Genomic DNA, 18,557 nt, shown 5'->3' with positions numbered 1-18,557 from the left:
TTTTGCTGAGGAAATTTGCACCAAATCATATTTATGAACTGGAGTAGTCAAGGAAGAGTTGCAGTGGGTGGAGAATTAGGCACTGTAAAAACTCATGCTTATTGAATGGAGTGTGTGTGTGTGTGTGTGTGTGTGTGTGTGTGTGTGTGTGTGTGTTGGTCAGAAAGAAAAGCAGACAGATAATGGTGAAATGAAAATTCTTACCACCAGCTTGGAAGCTTTTACTGCATGTTATTTAGAAAATAGCATACTTCAAACTGAAATAATTGATTGAATGATTACTGTAAGAGGATTATCACAGCTTCCCGAAACTCAGTGTACAAAGTAATACACTTGAATTATATAATTAATCATGTAATGGAAAATTATTATCAAGTTAAAAGTCACAAGAGTTTTTAAAAAAATAATTGATCATGCCGATAAATGTAAATCAGACGTAAAATAAACAATCAAATGAAATGCCCCCCCCCCCTCCTCCTCCCCCTCCACAAGAGTTTTTAAAAAAATAATTGATCATGCCGATAAATGTAAATCAGACGTAAAATAAACAATCAAATGAAATGCCCCCCCTCCTCCTCCCCCCCCCCCAAAAAAAAAAAAATACTAATACAGCTACACAACACTAAACATGAAAGTAAACAGATTAAGGTGTAACCTGTGTGTACTGTTTTTGGGTTTGGTGAAATAAGAAATCAGTGAAGAAGCTATCATTCATGGGTAAAATAAGAACCATTTTTATTTAATTATTCACAAGTTTTAGAAAATATGTGCTTACTGATAATGTATAAGTGCAGTCATAATGACTCATAAGGAAATATTATAAAATTAAAATTCATGGCTAAAATAAGAAGTGTTTTTATTGAATTATTCACAATTTTTAGAAAACATGTTCTTATTGATAATGCATATGCACAGTAATAATGACCTGTAAGGAAATATGATGTAATTATTGTATTTATTGGAATAACACCCATAATACATGTAATTTTAGGTTATAGGTTTCAGTGGCAAAGGAATAAGGATGTTGAAGTTTGATGGAAATATTATAATGATGTAATGTGAAATGAAAACAGAAACTAGAATTTACAAGAAAAGAAACAGAACAGACAAAAATGGCACACTGTGAGAAATCAGTCAGTTCAAGGTAGAAGAAGATAGTACTGTATTAAGAGGTGGCTGTGGCATGAGATTATGCAAAAGTGATTAGAATGAAATAATTCACAACATACTAGAAGTATTTCATTTCTGTGCATTGGGTGTAGCAATCAAATTGAAATGCGTATACAGTAATTTAAAAGGGTGTGCAATAAACATAGCCAAATTTTGTCTACCTTCATTCCATGAGCTAAATCTCTTTATTGTCTGTCATATAAGTAGCAGAATCTTCAAACAAGCTTACACACTTTAAAATGTACCAGAATACTTTTCTTCCATGCTGAATTACCTTGTCCTTTTCTTACTAATTCTTTACATTTGAAACTTTGCAAATTACTTTTCTTAAATTGACAATTTTATTTCTTATTGTATTTAATTAATAGAAATTATTTATAAGTTAATTTATCATCATTATAATTATCATTATTCTCTCAGATTACTTGCTGTTCTTCAAAAAGATCTTGAGATGCTCGACAATCCCATCAACAGAGCAATTGAATTAATAGAAAAAATCAGTGTTGAACTGAAAGAGGAACAACTGAAGAGACAAAATGACATTTGGAGGTCTGTAATGGGACTGGTAAGTCACTGTTTCACAGATTTTTAACTAACATATTTTTCTGTAGCTGATTTGAAATTATTGTGTGGAAAACACACACACACACACACACACACACAAGGTGGGGGGGGGGGGAGAGGGAGAGGGAGGGGGGGGAGAGAGAGAGAGAGAGAGAGAGAGAGAGAGAAAGAGAGAGAGAGAAGCCAAACTGGAAGGTTGTCTGTGAGAGATGAAAGCTGTAAAGGAAAAACTGCTTCCTCTGATAGTTTTTCTCGTGCCATTTACCTAACGAGCTTACAGTGCTGAAAACTCACACCTCCCTCCTCTTGCCTTGCGAAAGAAAGATAAGAACACCTGTGGCAGTTTGACACTGCACCTTTAATTATAAAATGTTATGTGGTTGTCATGAGTAGAAATCATTCTTTCCTGCTTCTTTTTTCCTTCTTCTTTTTGTGATAACAGTGAAGGAATGAACCACCTAATGTGAGTATTCTTAAACACAGATTCTACATGCAAGTGCCTTTGTTGATGTCATGGGCAACAAGATATGCTGTGTAAGATCTTTCAGAGACCAAGTTGCAAGTTACCCCTTGTAATGTAGTGTACGTGTAGTTTTCCTGATGGACATGCAAGCATCTCCACATAAAAACAGTTTGTGGTCTTTGATATTAAGTATTCATACACTAAAAATGAATGAGGCTGCTCCAGTGCTACAGTGTGGCTGATAGAGTTAAGCATTTCAGCTACGTTGGTAGTGGGTTGTGCTGATTAGAAAGAAATTACATGACTTAATCGATTTAGTACTGGTTTGAGTTAATATCCCATATAGTCACTCCTTTCAAACAAACACCCACCATTTTATTGAATAGGTTTCTGGGTAAACAAGGGAATATGAATGCTGTATTTACTTTCTGTAGGTTAATTGCACCACCAAAAGTGGTGCCCATAGAGAATAGTCCCCTGAAGTGCATAAAGTAGCTGGACAATGCAAAGGCTGTGCATGTTTGAAGCCCCTACAGAGTTTTCTTTACCTGTTAACCTCTTGCTCATAAAAATGATGCTCTTTAGTGTTTTTAAACATCAGAATAAATGATTGTTATTTGTTTATATATTATATGTTTTGTTTTCTTCCTTGCATTGCAGGATGCTACACAGAATTCTGTCGGTCATGTTTCACCATCTCCAAGTCTGTACTTGGATGAGTTGAAAGAGCTTCAAGTTCCTGAACTGACTGTGACTGATTTCAAGATTGGCAGTTTCATGCCAGATCGCAACCTTGCAGATGGAAATCTTAGCAGAACTCACTCAAGAGAGGAAACCCCAACTCCAAATGAACTGAGAGTCTCCAGAGAGTCATCACCACATCTTGCGGGCAGAGTGTCGCCATTTGCTGTCTCAGATGCTACAACTATTGTTCAAGATAATTTTGAGCTCAGGTTCAGGTGGGAACTGTTACGAATAAACATTTTCCTTCAACTTCATATTTCCTTTTGGTGCTTTCTTTTTTGTGTCTGTGAGGTATAACTCTTGTTTTGTGATATACACTAACGTCTGGAAGTTCAGAATAATTGGGACGAGAAGTAAATGGAAAGCAAAAATGTGAGTAATGGCAGATGACAAAGATGTTCTCCAAACAGGAATTGTGGTTTCTGTAGGGAAGAAGTGCACTCTGCCTTTAGCAGCAAATACTGCAAAGACAAGGAAAAGCATTAGATATTAGTAATGCCTGTCATATTTGTAGTTTCATTATATTCTGTGCATAGTCTCTTGATGAAGCAAGCAGTTTAATGCAGTAGAAGTACCATTTGGAGGGTTGAACTCTCAGACTACTTAAAGCAGGTGAGTTGCAGACCACAGTTTCGGAAGTGTTGAATGCATCACAAATTGTCATTTTTAGGCCTTAGCTACAATTCTGAGGGACAAGAAAATTGCATTGTACACCAGTACATGGCCAACTAAGAGCATCTGCTCCACAGTAGGAACAGTATCTGATCTTCACTGCTCAAAAGATGTAATAACATAGGCAAGTCAGTTGTCTTGCAGGGCTTACAGCTACATCCGAATTTGAAGTTTCCAACAAACTGTATTTTGTCAGGAGTGTGTTGTCAGAAGCTCAGAGCGTTTGATCTATATGTGAAACATCAGGTAGTAGTGTGTCCTCCCCATGTGGCTGTGCAATGATTGACTTGTTTGTTGTGGAGTCCACAAGATTAAAATTTGACCACATACAAGTGGAGCAATATAACAGATAAATTCCACATCAGTTTTCAGAACAATTGTCATTCTGCTTTTGTTAGGAGATAAAATGGTATCTGGCAGAATCTCAAGAATGTAGTGGAAAATCAATTTGTTACTGATGGTGGGATCCTCATGTGGGAAGGCATCGTATAGGAAAGGGATTTGTTGGAGTTGGGAGTTGGTTGTAGGAATATTTTTATTGCTCAGATTTAGAGAGGTGATATATTCCAAATATGTGTGACTGTGCAGTGGTATTGTTTGGTTGGACTTCCTTTTCATTGACAATAATGCCCATCTACGTTTAGCTGTTGTAGTGGGTTCATTTTGCAAAGGTAAAAGTATCCAGCACACTGATTGATCGATGAGATCTTCAGATCTGAACCCTATACAGCGTGTCCAGGATGCAGTGGGGGCACCTCCTACCAGATCTTTGTCAGGACTGGGATTGATTGTCTGTAGAGCTGTTGAGTTACCTGATAAAGAGCATGCCCTATCACTTCCATTTACCGTATTTACTCGAATCTAAGCCGCACTCGAATCTAAGCCGCACCTGAAAAATGAGACTCAAAATCAAGGACAAAAAATTTTCCTGAATCAAAGCCGCACCTGAAATTTGAGACTCGAAATTCAAGGGGAGAGAAAAGTTTTAGGCCGCACCTCCAAATCGAAACAAAGTTGGTCCATTGTAATAATGAGACACAACTTAGTTCGAATGAATGACGGTACAGCTACAGTAGTTTGGTTCGAGTCGTAAGCTTAGCAGTTAAGCTTTACCAGGTAGCCACTGCTATGCGTCAGGCGCTCTGTCTGTATTTATACAGGTACCCTTCCTTTTTCACGTGCTTCATCTGGTTTGAATCGATTGCTTATTTTGCTTTGATCTGACAAGTGCCGTTCTCTTTGTTATAGGTGTTTACGTCACTCTAAGCTGAAAATACACTATTGTACTGAGTCATGCCATTGTTTGTCTCATTCTGATAATTAGTGTTTACGGCCTGTTGCTGCTCGCGGCATGGCTTGCTTTTGTCCGCACTACCGCCGCTTACAATTTTTTTTAAAAAGAGAGAGAGAGAGAGAGAGAGAGAGAGAGAGAGAGAGAGAGAGAGAGAGAGAGAGAGGAATCATCTCATTAGCAAAACAATGGAAAGAGACTGCTGTTTGTTGTTACTTACACTGCTGCTTTCTTTGATAATTATCAACAAGAACCAAATAATATACTGCGTATGATAGAAGATGTTCTGAACGAGAGTTTAGCGAAAATTTTTCTCCGTTTCAAAATCTTTGCAGGCGCCTCTTTAGTACATTACATTCTGCACGGAAATTAGTCATCTTAGATTTAAAAATCTAGTCAATTGCCGTGCTTCATTTCATCACTATTAGGCATAAGAATAATACGAATATAAACATGACACGATGTGTATATTCTTCCGCGTTTGCTGTTGTCTCACTCCAGTTTCGTAATTTATTAGGCAGACAGGATTTAAATGAGATAGCAGCAAACACGAAACAATACATGGCAAAATGTTTATATTCGTATTATTCTTTGGTGAATTGTGATTCACAATTCATAAAAGTTCCTATTAGCAACCATCTCTTCTCACAGGTAGGAAAAAATTCAGAACGTAGAGTTGGCCATATTGACAAACATCCCAGACAGTCTTGCCAGTCGGATTTTTGTAGTACATGGAAATGCTGCTACATTCGAAGATGAACAATACGGAATTTGTATTTACTTCATTGTATAATGTATGAAAATACAGTGGCCGAAACTCGGGGCGGAGACAAAAGCTCGTCTTCCACCTTTTTTTTTTTTTTTTAAATTTATTTGCTGACGTAGAGGTTTTGGCACCAGTATTTATATTTGTGCCTGCAAAGCATGCCTGTGTAGTGCTACATATATTCGACAGCAGAAGTTAGTTGTGGCGGCACCTACCAACATTTCTCAGAACTTCCGCTTGCTTTGCATTCGATTCTAAGCCGCAGGCGGTTTTTTGTATTACAAAAACTGGAAAAAAGCTACGGCTTAGAGTAAATACGGTATATGATGTTAGTTTTGTGTAATTGTAATCATGCACTGTTGAATTAGCAATAGCTACCGAGTTGAAGAGAGAGCACTCATATTGTCGTAGTAAACGGAATAATTCTGTAGAACAAATGACTGAGAGGCAGGCTGTGGAATTTCAGCCCTTTTGCACAAGCCAAGTTGTGAACATGTCCTGTACAAGGGTGCATATCAACTCTGATATCATGCAAACACTCGATTTTTCAAATGAAAGCATGTTAAGGGCGTACCTTGAATAATTCGATTTGGGAAAACTTCCACCACCAGAGTTAGCTGCTACAGGAAACAACTTGCTGATGTTAGGGTTCTGTCAACTATCACAAATTGTAATAGCATTTTAAAATGACCACAGTACAGCAAATCATTTGCCAGTACTCAAAGCTGGTCAAGAACCACAACTGATGGGGAAACATACCAGCCAGAAACACCACACTGTTACATGGGTACAGGAGGCCCTGAGCTGTATATGTACCTCTGCTCTCTGCACATTGCCATATACAAATTCGAATAGGCACAAGAACATTTCCATTCGATGCTGGACCCATCGAAAAGTTTGCCTGAATTGATTAATTCTGATACAGATTGGTACATGACAATAACAGGGTATCAGCTTGCTGTGAACACTGTGAAGTGATGCATCCTGTGGACACCATTCCGGCGGGGGTGAAGATAGTCTTGTGTGAAGGCTGTTTACATTGGATGACAGGTGAACATCCTGATACTTCTGTCATCATTTATCCCTGGCAAAACATTCAGGTACCTAATCTATGGTCATGTGCATCTGTTTTTTGCCCTGTAGTTATCTGCAGGGGACCTGTTCCTTCAGCACACCTCCCATCTTGTTGCCAGATTCAAGTGAAATCGTAATTCGGTTTTATGGAGAGTACTCTGCGGCATTGATCCCTTACTACGTAGCTTGCATTTATCATGAATTTCTTTCACAGTGCAAATGTGACTAGAAAAAGCACACGTGACTCCCAGGTACAAGAAGTGCAAAACAAACCTACACAGTTACAGACCAGTATCCTTAACTTCATTTTGCTGCAGAATTTTTTTGAAAATTCTAAACTGAAGTATAATAAATTATCTTGAAAGAGGAACGCTTCTAACTACTAATCAGAGCAAATTTAGAAAGCATTGCTCTTACGTAAATAACTTGCTCTTTTGTTGCACAATATGCTGCAAACCATGAATGGAAGGTAACAGGCATATTCCCTATTCCTAGAGTTCTGGAAAACATTTGCCACACTACCTCGCTGCAGACTGCAAACAAAGATGCAAGTATATGGTGTAGGTTCTCAGATATGTCAGTGGCTCAAAGACTTTTTAAGTAACAAAACCAAATACGTTCCCTGAATGGTGACTGTTCAACAGAGAAAAGGGTGTTGTCAGAAATGCCCATGGAAGTTGATCGGACTGCTCTTGGTCTCTATATACATAAACAGTTTGAGACTGGTATGGTGTATGGAAAAGTGTCATCGTTGAGTGACTGTGTGAGGATACCGGCTGCCTTAGACAGAGCTGCTATTTATTGTGATGAATCACTGGCAGTTTGCTCTAAATGTGGAACAATGTAAATTAATGCAGGTGCATAGGAAAAACAATCACATAGTGTTCAAATACTGTATTAATCGTGTACTGCATGACACAGTCACACCTATTAAATATATAGCCATAAACTTGCAAAACAATGTGAAATGGAAAAAGCACATAAGGCTGGTAGTAGGGAAGGCAAGCAACTGACCTCAGTTAATTGGCAGAATTCCAGGAGAATGTAGTACATGTTTAAAGGAGATCGTGTATAGAAAACTTGTGCAACCAATTCTACTTGCGTGTTTGGTATCCCCAACAGGTCAGATTAAAAAGAGAGATATTGAAGCATCTTAGAGGCGTGCTACTAGATTTGTTACCGGTAGATTCGGTCAGCATGCAAATATAATGGAATTGTTATGGAAACTCAAATGGAAATCCCTGGAGGAAAGATGAAATTCTTTTCATGAAACACTATTCAAAAATTCGTTTTGTAAATGAACACTGCCTTTCTTGCTGCAGTGTATTTTATTTCTTCCAGACATGTTTCGCCTTTTACTTTAAGCCATCTTCCGTGCAATCTAGAATGATGTTTTGTTTTGATGTTTGATATTTGTAGATTGTAATACAGTTCACATGTTCCTTTAAATAAGTGATTCCTTACAGTCCTTTGTGTTTTTGGTTGGTATCTGCATTTCCTTTCATCTGGTCACTTGCTGGAGGCTGCACCAAAACTTCAGTTATGAAACATAAGCATATTTTCAGGTTATGAACTTTTTTCTTGACAATTTTTGTACTGTTCGCCCTTAGTGCAATGGAAAACTATTAGTCTTCTGTCACTAATTGTAGTTTACAAGGACAAACAATATGAAAATTGTGAAGGAAGAGTTTGTAACATGAAAACATGCCTATGTTTCATAGGTGAAGTTATAGTGCGACCTCCAGCATGTGACTAGATGAGAGAAAATGCAAATGCCAACCAAAAATGCGAAGAACTGTAAGTAATCACTTATTTGTGAAAAAAAAATTGGGAATTGTTTTATTATCTACAAATATAACATGACAAAACGAAACTATATCATTCTAGATTCCACTGAAGACACCTTAAAGTAAAAAAGTGAAATGCATCTGCAAGAAATAAAATATATTGCAGCAAGGAAGCTAGTTTTTATTTACAAAACGAATATTTCTGTGCGTGGTGCTGATGATGCCCAAGTGAACAAACTTACTATTGAAAAAGTTTGGAGAACCAGCATTTGTGACTGACTACAGAACGATTCTACTGCCATCAGCATACTTGTACATCTCGTGTGAAGACCACAAAGACAAAATAAGAGAAATCAGAGCTTTTATATTTGTATTAATGTTTCCCTTATTGCATTTGGAAATGGAACAGATAAGGGAGTGACTAGCAAATGGTACAACATACTCTCTCCCATACACTATGTTGTGACTTTTGGAGGGTGTACGTAAATGTAAAGTATCGTTCCAATATGGTTTGGTGGACAATCCACAGGCACAGGAAAGTGATAGTTTGGCTACCCGTATGCAACTGACTTCAGTCCTGGGATGTCTTAAGGTGAGAATGTTCATGTCTCAGCTGTGATAGGTCTTCTGGGTCTTGTGTAATCTACTATCACAGTATATCAGTGCTACTAGACAGGGGTGCTCATGATTGCATTTCCCTTATTAAGTGTTGTAATGCAAGAGGTAAATACACTTCTGTTAATTTTTTTAAAAAAGGTAAACCTTCAACATTCTGCCCTTGATTCAACATAACTCTTGCACACAAATATAGCCACTGTACAATTTGTATTTGTGTGTTTTGTTACGTGAACTCTATTTCATGTAGAGTATGATTTATGTGAAAAAGTAATATTGCTCACTCCGAGGGCGAGGAGAGGCGCACTTGTTACAGGAAACGGACTGACTGACAGCAACATGTAAAAGTAGAGTGCAACAGACAGAAAGGAAACAAAAGACCAGCGTGTCTGTTTCTGTTGCAGGCCTGGATGCATATATTTGCATGTTATTTAGTTTTATCCTTACGTATGTAATTCAGTGACCACATCACTTACCAATCATCATTCAAGTTAATTATAAAGCTTTCGAAAATCTCAATACTTAAAAGCAGTAACTTAAAGTTAGTCATTTCAGATAATGTATGTTTCCACCAAGTTAGAATAGTACTTACCAGTAGTACTTTCCTGTAATTTATTTGCTCTAATACAGTAAATGCTGCTGTTTTAATGAACTATGTGTGGTACTTTGCACAGTGCTGACATAAAGCAAATTTCACATGTATAAGAAGTACAAAAAATGTATTTGTGAAGTTTGTAAAGGTAGAAAGGTATGTAATGTTAGTTAAGAGCCTTAGTTTTGGTCACTTGTAGCCCAAACAAGAAGTTTTTGCAGGATCAACTTTCTGAAATCATCTATACGGTGATGTAGGTTAAAGTCCCTAAATTTCTTACCCTCCAGACATTCACCCTGGCTGGCCCTCATTTGTGAGTAACCGATGAAAAAAATTTTGTAATTTCACATGATCCTCTTCAGCTGTAAAAGAGGGATCTGTAACAGACTCCTTCTGCAGTGTAATGTTTCCAAATGTATATTGAAAAACAGTATTTTCACACACTCTCATTAAAAGATCACAATCTACAATTTGGAAATATGCTGAACATCCATTTCCAAAAGTCGGGTATAGGATAAGCTGCTCAACTTATTGCTGTGGACCGTGTAGGGGTGATGGCAACAAGTAGCAGATAGCTGCTGAGGGCAAAGTACATTGGGGACATTGGGGACTTTGTGGGCCCCGAGGCCACTATGATAGCCATGAAGACCTCAGCAGAACCCTGAAATGTCATCCCACACATGCTGACGAGCTGACACTGCAGGTAATTACAAACGAAAGTGACAGAGTACTTAGAAAGAAAATAAAACTCGAACTAAGACTTGAAGAATTTAGATGGATTGTGGCCTATAGACGCTCTGTGAGCAGAAATCCATAGGTTGCCAGTTCGAATTCAGCCCAGAGGAAATATTTCTACAGCTGTAGCTCGGAAGGTCTGCTGATACACAAGTTAACGATTGTTCTTAGCGCGAAATTCTCCTTCACTGTATTGAATCTTCACCTGGGTGACAGTCAACGCAAGGAGGAGCCCAAAGCCTTTACGTGCCATGAGACGATTATGATTATTCATAGAGACAAAGTGAGTATAATATACAAATGATTGAATATTACTTCTGCAACTAGTTATATTTTGGTCACAATACAATTTAAATGTATGTTTTGGATAACTGAAAGTTTTCTAATGTGTGGTATTTTACTGTAATCTGTGGTGACAAATAACAAACTTAAAAAAAAAAGTTAAGGTGGTGACCTCACATTCAAGATGATGTAGATTCAAATCTCTTGAGGTGTGTTGAATTCTTTTTTATTTTTACATCTTTATCAAAATGACTTTGATCAAAAATTTTATTCAGTTAATTGCATTAATTGTAATTTTTTAAACTTCCATTGCTTTGTCACATCATTTTAATCACCGTATTAACTTTTACAATTGCTTTCATTTTTCCTTCCTATTATTCTTTTTGCAATTGGGTTCTTTGTGTGCATGAATTTAATTATTTTTATTTATCTGTCATAATATTTATACATTTGAGAGTGCTGATATATAGATTAAAAAACAAAACATGAAATAATCTATTTACATTGACTGTGCAGTTGTGTCAAAATTGTATTTTTCATTAGAAGACGTATCTCTTTTTGGATGGTTGACGTTGACATTAGACTATTGATTCTTATTCCACAGTGGACAAAGTAACACAGATGAAGTTTTAAATGAAACAAAGGTTTATAAATAAAATGAGATTCAAGCAAAAAGAGAAACCAAAATAATGAATGCAATAACACGGACAAAAATATAGGATTATAAAACAGAAGACATTAAATTGCAGTTAATACATGAACCATGAACAATGGACGTTGCTGTTGGTAGGGTGCCTCACCGATACAGATAGCTATACTATAGGTGCAACCATGACGGAGTGGTATCTGTTGAGAGGCCAGACAAACATTTGATTCCTGTAGCCTGGCAGCAGCCTTTTCAGTATTTGCAGGGGCAACAGTCTTGATTATTTGACTGATCTGGCCTTGTAAGTTTAACCAAAATGGCCTTGCTGTGCTTGTACTGCGAACGGCTGAAAGCAAGGGGAAACTACAGCCATAGTTTCTCCCGAGGGCATGCAGCTTTACTGTATAGTTAAATGACGATGGCGTCCTCTTGGGTAAAATATTCTGGAGGTAAAATAGTCCCCCAATCGGATCTCTGGGTGGGGACTACTCAAGAGAATGTCGTTATCAGGAGAAACAAAATTGGCGTTCTAAGGATTGGAGTGTGGAATGTCAGATCTCTCAATCAGGCAGGTAGGTTAGGAAATTTAAAAAGAGAAATGGCTAGGTTGAAGTTAGATGTAGTTTGAATTACTGAAGTTTAGTGGCAGGAGGAACAAGACTTCTGGTCAGGTGGACACAGGATTATAAACAAAATTAAATAGGAGTAATGCAGGAGTAGGTTCAACAATAAATAAAAATAAAAAAAATAGGAGCACTAGTAAGCTTCTACGAACAGCATAGTGAATGCATTATTGTAACCTAGATAGGCACAAAGCCCCCTCTACCACAATAATACAAGTTTATATGACAACTAGCTCCACAGATGATGAAGAGATTGAAGAAATGTATGATGAGATAAAAGAAATTATTCAGACAGTGAAGGGAGATGAAAATTTAATAGTCATGGGTGACTGGAATTCAATAGTAGGAAAAGGAAGAGAAGGAAAAATAGTAGGTGAATATGGAATGGGGTAACGAATGAAAGAGAAAGCCGCCTGGTAGAATTTTTCTATGAGCATAACTCAATCATTGCTAACACTTAGTTTAAGAATCGTGAAAGAAAGTTGTATACATGGTAGAGGCCTGGAGACACTGGAAGGTTTCAGATAGATTATATAATGGCAAGACAGAGATTTAGGAACCAGGTTTTATATGGTAAGACATTTCCAGGGGCAGATGTGGAGTCTGACCTCAATCTGTTGGTTATGAATTGTAGAATAAAACTGAAGAAACAGCAAAAAGGTGGGAATTTAAGGAGATGGGATCTGGATAAACTGAAAGAACCAGAGGTTGTAGAGAGTTTCAGAGAGAGCATTAGGGAATGATTGACAAGAACAGGGGAAAGAAATATAGTAGAAGAAGAATGTGTAGCTTTGAGAGATGAAATAATAAAGGCAGCAGAAGATCAAGTAAGTAAAAAGATGAGGGCTACCAGATGGGTACCAGAAGACATATTGATGAAAAAAGAAAATATAAATTGCAGTAAATGAAGCAGGCAAAAACGAATACAAACATCTCAAAAATGAGATCGACAGGAAGTGCAAAATGGCTAAGCAGGGATGGCTAGAGGACAAATGTAAGGATGTTGAGGCATACATCACTAGGGGTAAGATAGGTACTGCCTACAGGAAAATGAAAGAGACCTTTGGAGAAAAGAGAACTATTTGTATGAATATCAAGAGTTCAGATGGAAAACACGTTCTAAGGAAAGAATGGAAAGCAGAAAGTAGAAAGGAGTAAATAGTGGGTCTGTACCCGGGTGAAAATAGAAAGGAGCGTACAGAGGGTCTGTACAAGGGTGATGTACTCGAGGGCAATACTGTGGAAATGGAAGAGGACTTGGGTGAAGATAAAATGGGAGATATGATACCGTGTGAAGAATTTGACAAAGCACTGGAAGACCTAAGTTGAAACAAGGCACTGGGAGTAGACAACATTCCATTGGAACTACAGATAGTCTTGGGAGAGCCAGCCCTGACAGAACTCTACCATCTGTTGAGCAAGATGTATGAGACAGGTGAAATACCCTCAGACTTCAAGAATAATATAATAATTCCAATCCCAAAGAAAGAAGGTGTTGACAGGTACGAAAATTACTATCAGTTTAATAAGTCATGGCTGTAAAATACTAACACGAATTCTTCACAGATGGATGGAAAAACTGCTAGAAGCCGACCTTGGGGAAGATCAGATAGATTCCATAGAAATGTTGGAACACGTGAGGCAATACTGACCCTACAATGTAGCTTAGAGGATAGATTAAGGAAAGGTAAACCTACTTTTCTAGCATTTGTAGACTTAGGGAAAGCTATTGAAAATGTTGACTGGAATACTCTCTTCCAAATTCTGAAGGTGGCATGGGTCAAATGCAGGGAGCAAAAGGCTATTTACAATTTGCACAGAAACCAGATGGCAGTCAAGAGTTGAGGGGCATGAAAGGGAAGCAGTGGTTGGGAAGGGCGTGAGACAGGGTTGTAGCCTATCCCCGATGTTATTCAATCTCTATACTGAGTAAGCAGAAAAGAAACAAAAGAAAAATTTGGAGTAAGAATTAAAATCCATGGAGAAGAAATAAAAACTTTGAGGTTTGCTGATGACATTGTAATTCTGTCAGAGACAGCAAAGGACCTGGAAGAGCAGTTGAATGGAATGGACAGTGTGTTGAAAGGAGGATATAAGATGAACATCAACAACAGTGAAATGAGGATAATGGAATGTAGTTTTATTAAATCATGTATGTGATGCTGAGGAGATTGGATTAGGAAATGGGAGACTTCAAGTAGCAGATGAGTTTTGCTATTTAGGGAGCAAAATAACTGATGATGGTCGAAGTAGAGAGGATATAAAATGTAGACTGGCAATGGCAAGGAAATCTTTTTTGAAGAAGAGAAATTTGTTAACATCGAATATAGATTTAAGTGTCAGGAATTCTTTTCTGAAAGTATTTGTATGGAGTGTAGCCGTGTAAGAACGTTAAACGTGGATGACAAATAGTTTAGACAAGAAGAGAATAGAAGCTTTAGAAATGCGGTGAAACAGAAGAATGTTGAAGATTAAATGGGTAGATCATGAAACTGACGAGGAGGTACTGAATAGAATTGGGGAAGAGGACTTTGTGCCACAACTTGACTAGAAAGACTAAAGCTGTCAGTTACGCGAGTCAGTTATATGAATGTGTGGTGCCCAAAAGAACAGACACCACAATTCATATAGTAGAAGAGACAGACTGAATGGAAATCATTGCACTTGCCTACACACAACCAGGATACCTGGCTTATGATTGTTGGTAGGACATGTTCTGGGGCATCAAGGGCTCACCAATTTAGTATTGGAGGGCAGTGTGGAGAGTAAAAATTGTAGAGGGAGACCAAGAGATGAATACACTAAGCAGATTCAGAAGGATGTAGGGTGCAGTAGTTACTTGGAGATGAAGAAGCTTGCACAGGATGGAGTAGCATGGAGAGCTGCATCAAACTAGTCTCTGAACTGAAGACCACAACAAAAGCAACAACATAAAAATAATTAAAATCACATGCACAGAAATTCCAAATGGAAAAAGAGTGGTAGCAAGAAAAAATGAAGAAACTGTAAAAGTTAATATGTTGATTGCAATGATGCGACAAAGCAGTAGAAATAAAAAAAAATACACTTAATCCTATTAAGTGAATAAAAACTATGGTCAAAGTAATTTCAACAGAGATGTAAAAATAATGAAAATTCAATACACCTGACGTGGTTTGATCCCACAATCTCTTGTGCGTGAGGCCAGTATCTTAATCATTATGCTTTATTTTTGTTGGTTGCTTGGAAGTGGGTGACCACTAGGGTGAATGACTGCATGGTGTGAAACTTGGGACCTTAACCTACTTCACTTTATAGATGATTTTAAAAAGTCAATCCCACCACTAGGGACCTCTCCTTGTTAGTGCCATCCTGTTGTTTTGCAGAACAGTTTTGTTTAACACTTTATTTTTATTTTTTCAGGACAGAAGAGCTGTTAAATCAAAGTTTTCAACAAATTCGCAGTATAATGGGTGATTTCATGTCAATGGATTGGACTCATTTGGAACAGTGAAGATGACTGTGCTGGAGTGTAATGTAATTTTTCTGTGTGTGTGTGTGTGTGTGTGTGTGGCGGTCGCGCACCCGCGCATGGTGAATTTCTGATTCTGTGGTATAAGTTCACATTTCTTATTACACATTAAAATTCATCAATATTTCAGATGTACAGCATAATAAGCTATGTAATCCTCAATTGTTATCTGTGTGGGTGATTTAGTTTCTGGTGCAGAAGACTATAAGTGTCATGTACTACAATTCACGTAATTTAAAGCAAGACTGGAGAAGGGGTCACTATGTTGTATCATACCTACTGTGGTCTACAGTCACACTTGTTTGCTCAGGCGTAGAGCTTTACACTCGTGTCATGCTAGAAAAAAACCTGTCTACCATTTTTTTACAATTTACACAATACTGAACACTTTTTTGATGAGAATGTAATAATAAAGATGTGGAGAAATGACAGATAGCAAAGTTACTGTCATGTGTTGACACGGCAAGAATTGAAATGTTTGTGTGAATTGAAATGGTTTATATTTTATATTCTATTTTATGTGCTTAGATTTCTAACAATAGTTAAGTCTTGATGAACAGAGAAAATATTGATTATATTGAAGACTGAATGCACATTTATAGAGTTCGTGATGAAAAGCGAGTCTCACTTCATTGTATTTACACATGAAAGATGTTTTTTACAGTTTGTTCCTCTTTGTTATTCACAAGCAAAAATAAGGGATGTGTTGATCATTTATCTCAGAAAACTATTTTGAAAGAAAATATATATATATATATATTTTAGATTAAATTTTAGACCTAGCAATAGCAATTTTTTACAAACTTACATCTTGAAGAAATGAAATACTTTTTATGCATTTACTGTAATCTTTAAAAGGCATCTATTTGACAAAGTCAGCTACAGTTTCTTAGAGTATAGCTGATTGTTAGTTGCTGTGGGGAAGTAACAAAAATTATTTTTCTTTAGTCTTCAGTTTTAAAGCCAGATGGGAGTTTAGGGAACTCAAGAAAAAAGTCATTGCAATAGTTGTATAAAACTAGATAGAAAGGAGAGGAAACAGTAATTAACAAATATAGCAATTACAAAATACAGTGTAATACAGTTTTTGTGTGTGATTATTGGTTTATGTTCAGTAATATTTCTTTGTCCCAATTTCATATGTAATTTTGAATATTTTATTGACTTTTACTGGTTATCACCCACCTTGTTTATGAGTATTGTCATTTGTTTAAAAATTTTGTGATGTTGTATTATTACATTTCCTGTTTGTGAAAGGGCTGTTGTATTTATCATGTTGTGTAGTTGTGCAATATTTGTCATTCTGTGTAGTTGTGCAATATTTTATGAGAGCGAGAACAGCCAAATGTTGTATTGTTAACTGAAGACTCATTAATTTCTTTGACTGTTTATCTGATTACACATGTGCATTGCTACCTTACCATGGATATACTATCTTTTACCATGGATATACTATGCTTTTTAGACACAGTCAAATGAGATACTCAGTCTCTCTTTACTTTTTGTCTCTCTATTGTGAGTTACTCCAATTCATTTAAATACAGAGCAAATAAATCATATTTTATGAAACCAGTTTTACCTCACATGTTATTGATGTCTGCCATTATAATTGTATAGGCTTCTGCAGCCAAAACCAGCTGACACAAAGGTTTTTTTGAGTATAGTACTGCATCATGTTGTTGTTGTTGTTGTCTTCAGTCCAGTGACTGGTTTGATGCAGCTCTCCATGGTACTCTATCCTCTGCAAGCTTCTTCATTTCCAAGTAATTACTGTACCCTACATCCTTCTGAATCTGCTTAGTGTATTTGTCTCTTGGTCTCCTCCTATGATTTTTATCTTTCACACTGCCCTCCAATACTAAATTGGTGATCCCTTGATGTCTCGGAACATATCCTATGAACCAATCCATTCTTTTAGACAAGTTGTGCCACAAATTCCTCTTCTCCCCAATTCTATTCAGTACCTTCTCATTAGTTACCTGATCTACCCATCTAATCTTCAACATTCTTCTGTATCACCGCATTTCGAAAGCTTCTTCTATTGTCTAAACTATTTATCGTCCATGTTTCACTTCCATACATGGCTACACTCCATACAAATACTTTCAGAAACGGCTTCCTGACACTTGAATTTGTACTCAATGTTAACAAATTTCTGTTCTTCAGAAATGCTTTTCTTGCAATTGCCAGTCTACATTTTATTTCCTCTCTACTTTGACCATCATCACTTATTTTGCTCCCCAAATAGCAAAACTCATCTACTACTTTAAGTGTCTCATTTCCTAATCTAATTCCCTCAGCATCACCTGGTTTAGTTAGACTACATTCCATTATCTTCGTTTTGCTTTTGTTGATGTTTATCTTATATACTCCTTTCAAGACACTGTTAATTTTGTTCAACTGCTCTTCCAGGTCCTTTGCTGCCTGTGATAGAATTACACTGTCATCGGCAAAGCTAAAAGTTTTTATTTCTTGTCCATGGATTTTGATTCCTACTCCAAATTTTTCATTTTCTTTACTGCTTCTCGATAGAGATCATCTGCATCAATACTGGAGAAACCAGATTTTCAGCTGTGGTCACAATGGCACCCTCCTGTGTCTACTGGTGTGTTGTAACTGTACAAAGTCACTTATATTTTGTCATTACAGCTCATTAAGCATGATATTATGTCACAACTTTAAAAATAACATTGTTGTTATTGGTCTCTTTAAGGTGGAAGGAATTGGAACTTTCTTGTAATAGGTTACTGTGGTGGAGGGAGTGGGAATCTGCTGTTATTTATTGCTTCTTCCATAGTATGCCATAATTAGTGGTCATCAGTGAATGGGGTGTAGGCTCCTGTTTTCCTCCTGCTGGAGGCAGGCTGTTTGGCTGTAGTTATTCACCAGTAGTGCTCATGTCTCATATTATGGTCATGGCCTGTTGGTCTCTAGGGCTGGCAGCAAGGTTGTCCTGAGTTCCTAATCTTTGTTTGTGTTGTTAGGGTGATCTAGTATTTTGATAGCTTCTATGATCTTGTTT

The 18,557-nt window shown here is 37.1% G+C and overlaps 1 protein-coding gene across 3 annotated transcripts in view; it reads left to right on the top strand.

Moving 5' to 3' along the window:
* Positions 1 to 17,104, top strand: part of LOC126202996 (inhibitor of nuclear factor kappa-B kinase subunit alpha) — a 159,470-nt gene extending 142,366 nt beyond the window's left edge. For all 3 annotated transcript variants that reach the window (XM_049937195.1, XM_049937194.1, XM_049937193.1), the window contains exons 14-16: positions 1,591 to 1,735; positions 2,858 to 3,156; positions 15,427 to 17,104. In XM_049937195.1, the coding sequence (XP_049793152.1) occupies positions 1,591 to 1,735; positions 2,858 to 3,156; positions 15,427 to 15,517 (535 nt within the window). In that variant the 3' untranslated portion in view covers positions 15,518 to 17,104. The remainder of the gene's footprint in view (positions 1 to 1,590; positions 1,736 to 2,857; positions 3,157 to 15,426) is intronic.
* The last annotated feature ends 1,453 nt before the right edge of the window (positions 17,105 to 18,557 follow it).

This window comes from Schistocerca nitens, chromosome 9 (assembly GCF_023898315.1).
Source record: "Schistocerca nitens isolate TAMUIC-IGC-003100 chromosome 9, iqSchNite1.1, whole genome shotgun sequence".
NCBI lineage: Eukaryota > Metazoa > Arthropoda > Insecta > Orthoptera > Acrididae > Schistocerca > Schistocerca nitens.
Note: the sequence above shows the minus strand (reverse complement) of the source record. Positions and strands in the feature narration are given on the sequence as shown.